This window comes from Polypterus senegalus, chromosome 7 (genome assembly GCF_016835505.1).
Source record: "Polypterus senegalus isolate Bchr_013 chromosome 7, ASM1683550v1, whole genome shotgun sequence".
Classification (NCBI taxonomy): domain Eukaryota; kingdom Metazoa; phylum Chordata; class Cladistia; order Polypteriformes; family Polypteridae; genus Polypterus; species Polypterus senegalus.
Genome location: NC_053160.1, coordinates 47,970,532 through 47,982,541, shown reverse-complemented (window position 1 = coordinate 47,982,541; position 12,010 = coordinate 47,970,532). Strand labels below are relative to the sequence as shown.

At 39.5% G+C, this 12,010-nt stretch overlaps 1 protein-coding gene across 1 annotated transcript; it reads left to right on the top strand.

Moving 5' to 3' along the window:
- The first annotated feature begins 1,208 nt into the window (after positions 1-1,208).
- dmrt3a (doublesex and mab-3 related transcription factor 3a) lies at positions 1,209-8,449 on the top strand. The gene is made up of 2 exons (XM_039758585.1): positions 1,209-2,416; positions 6,791-8,449. Exons 1-2 carry the CDS (start codon positions 2,023-2,025, stop codon positions 7,753-7,755), a joined length of 1,359 nt encoding a protein of 452 aa, XP_039614519.1. The 5' UTR covers positions 1,209-2,022; the 3' UTR covers positions 7,756-8,449.
- Positions 8,450-12,010: the final 3,561 nt, after the last annotated feature.

The window sequence follows — 12,010 nt, the reverse complement described above, 5'->3', positions numbered from 1 at the left end:
TACACATGGCGCAGTGCTCCCCCACGTCCTGTATCTTCCAATTTTCCTCTCCCTCTCTCGGCACTAACTGCAGGCGCATTAAAGTCACCTTGAAATTTCCTCTGCTATTTTCCAATTAAAAGCTTAATAGCCCTGGTAACGGAGTTCATGTGGTGAAGTTTACCATGGCCCCCTGTTCTGAAAGGCTTTCTGCTGGATCCCATTATTTGCTTGAATAAATCTTTTTGGAAGCCATGAAATGCGACTCGGGGTGTCCGGTGTTCAGTTACAATGGGCTCCCAGGCGGGGGGACTTGCTTGTGTCCCGAGGACTGTCAAGTAGCCGGAGAGGTGTCAAGGTTCCCATCGAACACAGCCAGGGATTACATGTGAATGGCAATACAGTATTAGAGCTGGGAATGCAATATGGTAGGCGGAACAGGTTCAAGCAGATTTGGGCAAACTGTAAATAAACGAATGTTTTTATTCATTTCAATCCACCCTGCCTAGATTAGGCGGCTGTTTATAAACTATCCACTTAAACAAGTATTGTGCGCTTTTTCCAAACCGACGCTCCATACAATTCTTCTTGTTTCGTCTTCAAATGCCGCTCCGCGATCAGCCGGGAGTTGTTTGTTGTAACTTTATTTTAAAAAAAGCGTAAAGAAGAACAAAAGTTCAAAACCAATTGTTTCCACCACGTGGGCCAGAAGCCCACCTTCATACAAATTAGTGCTAGGTATTCCAAACACGACTGGCACACCGAGAAAAAGAAAGGACTCTGTTATGGACGCAAAAGAGTTGAACCCAGGCCTCGATGGACTTTAAACGACACGCGTGTCAGTGATGACTGAACGGGCATTCGCACCCCTGCCGTAAGCTTTAAAAAAAAAACGAAAAAGGAGATTTAAGGACATCTCACTAATGAAATCCCGAATTTGATAACGAACGCTTTTGCATACTATAACGATTAGCTGCGGTAACAGAAAAAGACAATCAAATCCACTAAAGCTTGTCGGTATGCAAAATGCGGGCTTGTTTTTCTTTACAAATAACGGAAAGAATGTCCGCATGAAGCGAAATGCTTGCAGCACTTTAACGTACCGTTAAAACGCATCCGACAAATATTGGGCACCCGTTTATGTGTGATCTTTTTTAACATTGTGGTCTCCGTTTTCCTTTATTGCCTCTTTGCTGTCTTTTAATGGGGCTCGTTTTAAAGCTCAAATTCTAATATCAGGCCTCGTTTATTCATTGGGGTGGATTTCTTTGTGTGGCTTTAACGAGAACTAAAGTACAAATAAAAGAGGGGCTGTGAAGCCTTTATGAGTTTGTTGCACATGACTGCGTCGACATAACAGGTATGACAGAAAAAAAACAACATATTGGTTTCATTTTTACACGCCTTCTTGTACGCATGCTCTGTCCAAAACTCTTATTTAGGTTCCGCCAAAACGAGCCCAGTTTTTGGAGACTGGACTGCGTTGGGCTTGGTGAAGGCAGAAAAATTATCGCCCCTTCTTCTCATTAACAGGGCAATTTTATAATGAATTGGGCCCGAAGGACGAGCGATTTGAAGGGGCAGGAGACCTAAAGCGACGGACGCAGGCAACAGAGTGTAACTTGTGATGATTTGGTCCAAAAGGATCGTTAAAAAGGAGAAGCTCTTCGTTCATAGTTACTGACGTGACGTCTTTGTGAACTGTGAGTTTACGTGCACCTGGAAAAGGGAGGACAAGAAGGAGCATCGCCAGCTGCAGACTGAGAGGAGCGTGTCGCCGGTGTGATCATGGGCTGGGCGGCAAAGGTCACCGGCCGTGTCGTGAGAGAGAGCATTTGGCTAATTGCCCCCATTAACGTGTGTCACTGTCCTTGATGCTCGTTGTCATTATCGTTACAAAGCTGATCTTAATCTCAAAACGTACACTTCAGGCTGGTGGTCCTAAGCCGTGTATGACGCTTATCTTCCGCCGCTGTGCTCCATTGCACTTGGACAGCATTATCTTCATATCGTGAGGAACAGATCCCCACTGCTTCTCCGAACATGAATGCCTACGGATCACCCTACCTGTACATGGGGGGGCCCGTTTCTCAGCCAAGAGCGCCTCTCCAGCGAACTCCCAAGTGCGCGCGATGCAGAAACCACGGGGTGCTCTCCTGGCTTAAAGGACACAAACGCTACTGTCGCTTTAAGGACTGTACCTGTGAAAAGTGCATCCTGATTATCGAGCGCCAGCGGGTCATGGCAGCTCAGGTGGCCCTGAGGAGGCAGCAGGCGAACGAGAGCTTGGAGAGCCTCATCCCGGAGACTTTGAGAACTTTACCGGGGCTCTCGGCCCCAGTCCCCGGGGACAGCCACCCAGCGGCGGCACGGACTGGAGAGGCAGCGGGGAGGTGGCCGTCAGAGCAGCCAGCTGGCATCCCGACATCGAAAAGCGGTAAGAAAGAAAGAAAGAGTCCCTTGTGAAATTCTGGAGAATATACAAAATGTAAAAGGGTGGTCGAATTCCGGAATCCTTTAAAATGAAGTCGCATAATATACGGGGAGATGCTGTAACAGCTTCTCCAGTCTATTTGTATCGTTTTCGAAAGCAAATTAGTTTTCCAAAAGTGTCAGAATGAAAAAAACTGTACGAACAGAAATTTGGGGAAAATCTTCGGGTGTCGGGTACACGTTATTCGTTTATCAATTAAGACGAGAAATATTTGACGGAATTGTCCAACCTTTTGTCCAGGAGGTATGTTAACCATGTTTATTGGGCATATTGTTTATTTTGTAATGCTGAAAAAAGTGCAACTGGTTTATTTTATTTAGCAGCGTGTTAATGATCCGATCGAAAACTTAATAGAAAATATGTCTTCAAAAATACAACAAAACGAAAATGTTAATTTAGAGAAATCAAAACATTGATACATTTTACAGTAAAGGTAGCCAAAGCTGGGAAGGAAATTAAACTACTTTAAAGTATATTCAACTATGCATGAATTATTATTATTAGTAGTAGTAGTGTTATTAGTATTAAATGTCAATAGTCGTTAAACGGGGAAAGTACTTTGTGATATTTTAATCAAATTATAAGATGCTCCCGTTATTTAAATATGATTATTTCGTTGCAAAATTTTGCAAACATCATTTTTTACAGTTCATTTTCAACGTGACTGCAATTATTCTATTTAATTACAATTCCTTATTATAATTTGTTTTATTGCAAAATTAGTAAAATAAATAATACGCACAGGCCGACATTAAGGGTTTTACTTTTTTGGTTAAATATATGATTCTATGTATTTTGTTGATATAATGCTGATGATTGTCAGTGTACAAATATAATATTAACCTTTCAATAATTAAAACAAAACTACAATGGCAATTTGTGATCATGTATACTAAACGAAAATATTATAAATTCATTATTATATTTCAAGCAACAGTTCCATTCCGCGATTTCGCTGTTAGAATTGCCAGTGTGTGAATAATAATAACAATAATAATAGAAGTAAAACGTGAAGAAGCACAATAATAAAGGCATCGCGGTTAACCATATTAAGTTATTTGCTGTGGTTCCGTTGCTAGAGATAGTCGCACATTTATGACAGATATGTACAGTATCTTTGCACACAGCATTATTCTCTAAAATAGTCGTCAACTGTTCTTTCTAAGTAAGGTCTCTTCAAACGCACGCGGGTGTTCGCTCGTTTGTTTGCTGGTCCGCTTCTTCTTCTTTTTCTTCTTCTTCTTCAAGCTCTCCGGTCCAGAGGCTCAGACACGCGCAGGTGCGATTTGAACTTTTGTTTCGTTTTTGTTTTCATTTAAAAGGTGAGCTAAATTTAAGCGCATTTCCTGAAGATACAATGGTCTACTCGTTTATTAACATTCGAGTTATTTTTAAGGTACATAGCAGTGAACGGGCCGGTGTTTATACCTAATATTTCCGCAAGCCCTTCCAAAACACCGATGAGACAGAGAGATGCCTTTACAAACAAAACGAGTGTGAAAATGGAGCGCCGTCGCTGCATTTGATTTTGAATTGGCCATTGAGATAATTGGATGAATGGGACAATTGTTTAAAATGATATCTCCAACACTTTATGAATCCAGGACAAATGTGCCAATTCCTAACGAAAATCAACAGCTTGTGAACGGTAAATTTACACGAAAAAGTTACACAGCCTAGAGAAAGCCGCCTGTTTTCTGACTTCATTTTTAAACTTGTAATGCTGGCCCAGGTTATACCTGCAGGAATTGGTATCGACTTTATATCAAACTGATTTCTCTTTGATGAATGGAATTCATACTGTAAAAGATTACTGTAATCAAAGGAAGACAGTGTAAATCGAAAGTAATTGCAATAACTTTTAGGAAGGGGTCAACGTCCAGTGAAATGTTACCAAGCAACAGGCAATCTATTTGCAAAAGGTGATCAAAAAGCATTGATGAAGAATTTTTCACTGCCACCTAGTCAGCAGTTTTTGTTAACAGCCTTCAAGCAAAAGAAGTAAATCTTCATAATTCAAAGGCTTCTGGACAGTTTGATAATTCTGTGCTTGGATGTTGCATTTCTCACCAAAGATGGAGAGCTTCCTGGAATTGCACAAAATGTGAGTTTTAGAGCAAAATATAGATTGTTCTTTTTGATGGCTTGCAGCACGACACTTATTTGAAAATGCAGTCACCCGAAACTAACAATTTTTGAAGGAGCTACAGCCGCTTTAAATTATATTTAGACTTTGTCGATTAATTTTTTCCATTTATAAACATTTACTATAAATCTGTTCATCTATCTATTCTATAGTGCCTTTCATATCTATCTATCTATCTATCTATCTATCTATCTATCATGCAGAAGTTGGAATTATTCATTTTCTATCCCCCACTTGAAGGGGCGTGTTAGCCTTCAGCTTCAGCAAAGTGGTGAGAACAACTACTTTAGTGTGCTTTGGAGGAAACATTAGTTAATAGTGCTCACAAACAAAGAGCGTGATGCTGGACGTTTTACATGTTTATTAGTAATTCTATGTATTTGGTGGGTGAAACAGAAATCTGTGCTTTTTCTTGCATTTTGAGTGCATTAAAAAAAAGTGGATAGCAGCAAGAGCTGGAGCCATGTGTGACAAATTTTCTTATGAGAAAGCATGGCGAGAAGTGCGGGCTTCTGTTTGGTCTTCAGCTGCATTGTAGACTGGTGCAGCAGAGAGAGCCACCTGGCAAAGGGTTCCATTGTAATGCCATAAGAAGTGGGTTTTTTTTAAGTTTATTGAAAAAAGAAAGAAAGAACAAAAGAAAGAAAGAAGGAGGGCATAGACTGTATCACACATATTTGGTGAAAATCAGACTAGAATGGTGTAAGCCTGTAGAGTCTTTGGAGCGATGGACCTGATGATAAGCGGCCCTTCATGTTTAAAGAGCTGGTTTGCCATTGAGTGTTTATGTTGATTTAAACAACTAAAGGACTTCATATCCAACCCGGTGAGTGTCTCCTTTCAAGAGTATAAGTGAGCTACTCAGCATTTTGAATTTGATTCAGTAAGAAGTATACAGTAGACTGGCATTTAGGGTAAGAGCTCAAAAATCAGGAGGGCCTAAAAAAATAATTCCCAGTGGTAAAATCTTTAAGTTTCATTTAAACGCATGACAGCATTTTGAATTTCCCTGCTGAAAGTTTATGCATCAGATTGTAACCTTTCAGGAACTGTTAAGGTGCTGAGCTTTAAAAGCAGGGAGAAGCACAGGGTGTTTTGTCTGCCCACTGAATATGACATTTTAAACTGTGATACAGAACACAGTTTGGTGGTCCCTGTAATGACACCAACAAGTTTGTAATTATTTGTATTCAGAGAGGTTTTTTTTTTTTATTCTGGACCTAAAATAAAAAGATAAGAGGTGGATGACGTGTTATTCATTATAAAATATATTGCCGTGCTTTTGTTCCAGCTAGATAATTGTTTGCATTTGTTTTCACAGATTCCTTTTAGAGCGTTATTCCTTTAATTAAAACAAATCTACTTACAGTATCTATAATTCATATTGCACCTTTCATATCTGTCTATCCATCTTTACACAGGACAATATTGTTATTGGTACTACTACTATTTATTTATATCAATTATAGATAGTGCCTTTCACATCTACATATCTAGGCATAGGGACTTTTATATCTATTTATTAATCTATTTATCTATTGTCCATCTTTCATATAGTATCAGTCTGTCTATTTGTTAACATGGCAGTATTTAAACTAGTACTACTACTATCTACATTATTTTTTATATAGTGGCCTATCTATCTATCTATCTATCTATCATATAGTGCTTTTTACATTTATTTATTAATCTAGCTCTCTCTTTTATCTATCTTTTATACACTGTATTATCTTTCATACATGACAATATTAAAACTACTACTACTATCTATCTTTTTTATAGTGCCTTTCATATCTCCTGTATCTATTTATGGATACACAGCAAAAGACAGCAAAATATATTTAATTATTATTATTTTTTTCACAAGACCCATTTCTTGCCATTGTCTCACTTTTGCAGATATTCACACCCTTTTGCGTTTCTGATAAAGCAGACATTAGCAGATTCCTGAATGCTCAGCTCGGTCTCTTATACAGTTTATCTCTTTAGTGGCTACTGAGGAAATACAAAGCTAGTGTTGTTATTTGACACTGTAAGTATTGTATTCATATATCTTAACAGTGATGTTTCCCCTTTACATAAAACATATTACCATAATTGTGGACAGCACAAATATGAAGGAACCAATTCTTAAAGAAGCCACTTACTGTTGACTTATTTCTGTATTTTAGATGTACCTGAAGAGAGTTCAGGTGACCAGTCTGGAACTGAAAATGGGGAGGCCTACAGTGATAAGGAACAAGACCAAAGCAGCTCGCCTGATGTCCCTAAGCCAAAGCCCTGCTACACCCCAGAAAGTCCAGATGCGGCTTCAGGAACTGATGACGGCCATTATGTTTTACAAAAAGTCAACAACAATGCTGACACTAAAGAGGACAGCCCTAAATACCACGGAGAACAAAGCTTGCTGATTGAAGGTCTCTCCGGGTCAGTTACCCTCCCTTTCAATTTGAAAGCTAACAGACCTCCTCTTGAGGTGCTGAAGAAAATCTTTCCCAGCCACAAGCCTGCTGTTCTGGAGCTAATTCTCAAGGGATGCGGTGGAGACTTGGTAGGAGCCATTGAAGTCCTACTTTCGAGCAGATCTCCATTGAGTTCAGAAAGGTCGCCAGCTGAGGGGTCAGACTCTTTAGTTCTGCCCACTAATGGTCATTTGTTTGAACATGCACTAGGCTCATATCCTATGCCATCATCCAAATGGTCTGTGGGGTCTGCATTTAGGGTCCCAGACTCTTTGCGGTTCTCCACAGACTCGAGCAATGTTGTGACCAGCCCCATAGCAATGCCTCTGCAACATCCATTTCCTCAGGCACCTCGCTATCCTTTGATGCTGAGAAATTCTTTGTCAAGAAACCAGTCCAACCCTTTTGTTCACAATGATGTGACCTTATGGAATACCATGACCTTACAGCAGCAATATCAGCTGAGATCACAGTACGTTTCACCGTTTCCCAGTGCTTCCACCAGCGTCTTCAGGAGCTCTCCCGTACTTCCAGCTCGCACTTCCGAGGATCACAGGATTACAGTTCAAGAGGATGTCTGTCCAGTGGTCCCTAAGCAGACCATTTATGCAGAGGATGACTACGATGAACGGTCAGATTCATCAGACTCTAGAATTTTAAGCTCTTCCTCCTAGAGAAAGTAAAGCACGTCGAGAATGCTTTCCCTTTCTTTCTACGTGATTTGATTACAGCAGAACAGTGTTGAATCTCTTCTCAAGGTTATAGTAAATCAATAAAATAAGTTCAAGGAATTGCTTCGCTCAGATTAAAAGTCACACACATATAATCTCCACTCATTTAACACTACACACGCTGAGTAGGTATAACAAGTTTGTGAAAAGTGATGTAAAAATGCATACATTATGTCTGTGAATATCAATATGTATAACCAGGCTGCATGGAATATACTGTGAACATGTCTCGAAAGTAGAAATGAGCAAATAATGTAGCATGCTGAGAGTAGATGAAATAAATACGTTGCAAGTACACGTCTGTCTTTTTCCTTCATGCTGGACTGTTTCAGCTCCACTCACCATTATGACGTATCACAGCTGCTTGACCATATGAGAGGCACTTTTTACAATTCTGAACAATTTATTGCCTGCATGCTTTTTAACATGACTTTTGCAACCTGGAACTGCGTCTTTTGACATACTGACTTCATCATAACACACACGTACAGCATGCTAAGGTTGCATTGTGTCCGTGTCTCGGATTTGCCTTCTCTTGCATGACAGCAATTTAGCTGACTGGGTTTAGGGGGTTGTGTGGACATGAAGTCTTTGTGCTTTGTCGAATCACTTGATTAACATCATAATTTAGAGGGGACTTACAAATGTCTTGCGAAGTGTGGCTCCCATGAATTAAGAACTTTATAGATTTATGTTCAATATTTGGATTTTTCTTTCAAAACATCTCAGTATATCTGAATCTGAATTAAGAGGGTTCAATAAATCGGTGGGTGAAGGAATGGATAGTGCATGCTGGATGCATTTACAGGTAAATATTATTGAGTAAGTGTGTGTGTGTGTGTATGCATATTATTATGTAGAGCCTGGGAATCTACACTGGAAAAACAAGGAGAAGAAAAGAGGCTTAAAAGTGCTAAAAAATCTCAAAGTCAAATAACATGCTGGAGTTGGAAAACAGAAAGCAAATTAATTAAAAATGAGCAGAAGAGAATGAAATTTAAAAGAATCTAATGTAAGATTGGATGCCATTCCGTCCATTCGTCACTTGTTTGTTTAGCTGATAGCTAAACTGTCTCAGTGTCTTCTCCGTGATACGTCTTAAAGGTTTTCAAGGTATCTGCTTCAGCTACAAGTCTTGGTAGTTTGCCACAGATTCTGTCAAGTCTTTGTGTGAAGAAGTGCATTCTGGCTTCAGTCCTCAATGCATTTTCACTTAATTTCCACAGATCTCCTCAAGTATGTGAGTCACTATTTAGTAGCAAGGATGCATCTGGATCTGCTTTGTCAGTGCCTTTGAGGGTTTTGAGAACCTGGATTAGGTCTCCACACATTCTGCTCTGCTCAAGACTAAACAGGTTTACTTATCCAAGTCCATCAGAGCAGGACATGTCCTTAAGTCATGGGATTCTCTTGGTTGCTCTCCCCCATATAGCTTTGTGCTGCTATGTCTTTTTTGTAGTCTGGTGGCCAGAACTTCACATAATACTCCAGTGGTGGTCTCACTAGTGCATTATAGAGTCTAAACATAACACCCCTCGTTTTATATTTAACAGACTTTATGCTGTAACATAACATTTTATTTATCTTTCTAACTACTTCTACGCATTTCTTAGACGATGAAAAGTCACGTCAACAGAAAACTCAAAATCATTTTCAGAGGTTGCTTCCTGCAGAACAGTGTCTCTCACCTTGTCTTTATAGTCAGCATTCCTCTTTCCCACGTGTAGCATTTTGCACTTTTCTACATTAAACTGCATTTTCCAAGTCAGATCTGCAGCTTGTCCAGGTCTTTATGAATTCTTTTTTGCTTCCTCCTCAATGTCTGCCAATCCTGCAATTTTAGAGTCATCTGCAAATTTCATACATTTTTTCACATAGTTTATGAAGCCACAAGAGAATCGAGGCCAAAATACATCGTACATCACTTTATACAACAAAGTTTTGATTTTTGAAAGTATTCCAATACTAGGTTAAGCAAGTATCTTAAATAGTCAATTAGTGATAACTTCATGCGTCAAGGTGACAACTGTCAAGTGACTAAGCTGGTTAAGACAAATGTGAACAATCATTACAAGAACAAAGTTAAAAATGATGGATGTCACCATCATAACATTGAGTAAAAGCAAAATCAAGGTATTAATAAAAAATCCATTTGGTGTATGTACAAACTATAAAGTTTATAACACATGCATTGTAGAGGTGGACAAGCTAGTTAGTGTTTTTTTAGAGACAGATATGGGTGGCACAGATCAGTTTCATGAAATGACTGAGGAATAGAGTGAGAGGAACTCATGGTGGTACATGCAGATTTCTTCTACACTTGAGTCTGAGTAAGCAGGTAGCATGAAGAAGTCATCTTGAAGTCATGAAGAGGCAAGTCAAACCTAAGGTTTCACCACTGGAGAATCCTGGATATTACAGAACAGCCCATGCCTTCAGTGGGGGTTTGAGTGAATTATCTCTAGGATGAGATTTGAAGGCCTTTGTGGCTATGGTGCAATCAGATGTTGAAGATGGGAGGTGAGCTGGGATGAAGGGTCACTTGCAGTGCAGGTACAACCAACACATGGGCCCCGGTGCAAATAAACCTGCCAATGTGCCAGTGCATGCACAGAGTAGTAGGAAATGTATTTGCGATCATATAGTGAACCTGAGAGTTATTAGGCCACTTGTTACTTTAAAACAGAAAGCTTACAACTTGAATCACCATGCTTTTAGAAAAAACACTGACTAAAGATCACCTTTTTCATCCAAAATAACTTAAAACAAATGTGTTAAGACCTGGGATGGACTAATTATGGTTTAGGTATATAGTGAGAGCCCACCTTGGTAAAAAAAAATTATCCAGTATGAAGCAACATCCATTAGTTTTCGGTAATATAAAATCTTTGATTTTGAAGGGTTTGCTTTTCACCATGTCAGTTAATTAAGCCTGGCCAAAATGATTCATATCAGAAATGTTCCAATTATCCCACAATGAATATTCCACTTTTGCCACTTCAGCCTCAGTTGGCGCTGCAGTGTGGTTGCCGTGATGAGCCAATAATGGATGTACTAGCTAAATAGGTGCTACCCTGAGAATCGTCATCTGCCAACTGATGCTAGCACTTGGTGGTACGTGTTACTGTTACATGGGGACCGCGAGCCAGGAACTGCACTGTCTTTCGTGTGTTTCCCAATCAACTTTACAGTTCTTTGCGTTTCTCACTTCCCGACTTACAAGTTTGCATTGTTTGCTGAACATGAAACTGACAAACAGTAACCATAAAGTAAAGTGGTCTGTTATTCAGTCTTACAGGGGCACAGATTATACAATGATGTGTTAACTAATAGTAGTTGCCTAGTTTGAATAGAACTCCCCTTAAATGGCCAGTTGGAAAATCATTTGCACACCAGTGCATTCTAACTGATCACTGTGTTTTATTTTAAAATGTACCAAACTAATATGGCTATTGGATACATTATAGCCCCACATACAATGTTAAGGTTATTTATTCTATGTACAGTATATAAATAAAATGTATTATTATTATTATTGTTATTATTATTATTATTATTATTATTATTATTATTATTATTATTATTATAGATGACCCTTCCTCCAGGAGGCCCTCTTAGATTGAGGTCTGGGTGCAGTTGCCTCCATTGCATCCCCCATAGAGCCCATCCTGCACAATTACATGGAGGTGAACGGCCACAGGTAAGACAGGGTGGCATTTTTAGCAAGAGGAGGGATGTGGTGAGACAGAAAGAGAAGGAGAGGGGAAAAGAGAAAAAGAAAGTACAGGTGTGTGGTACCAGGAGTTGGGAAAACAGTGACACCTCCCCACCTAATGTGCAGGGTCAAAACTTGTAAAGGTAGGCGCAGTGGGGCAACTGGCGTTCTTTGTATTTGAAATTAAATGTCATCTTTGATACCCCTAAGGCTGCCCTCTTTCACTTTCTGTACCTAAGTAGACATAAATACATATAGACATACATATACAGGGGAAACCTAGTGCTTAATGGATGCTGCCTCCCAACTTCTAGTGTCTTCAAGGTTGGTCTGTGTGGAATTTGCATGTTTTCTAGGTGGCTGTATAAATTTAGTATCAATTCCTTTGAGTTTCCTCTCACATCTCAACGACAAACAGGTTAGGTTAGATGGCAACTGTAAGTTGGCCTGGTGTGAGTTAGTTTGGGGGTGTTCTGAAGTCGA

Coding starts and splice junctions, on each gene's coding strand:
- dmrt3a (XM_039758585.1), top strand. CDS start 2,023: ATGAATGCCTACGGATCACCCTACCTGTACATGGGGGGGCCCGTTTCT. Junction 2,417..6,790: donor CATCCCGACATCGAAAAGCG/GTAAGAAAGAAA, acceptor TCTGTATTTTAG/ATGTACCTGAAGAGAGTTCA.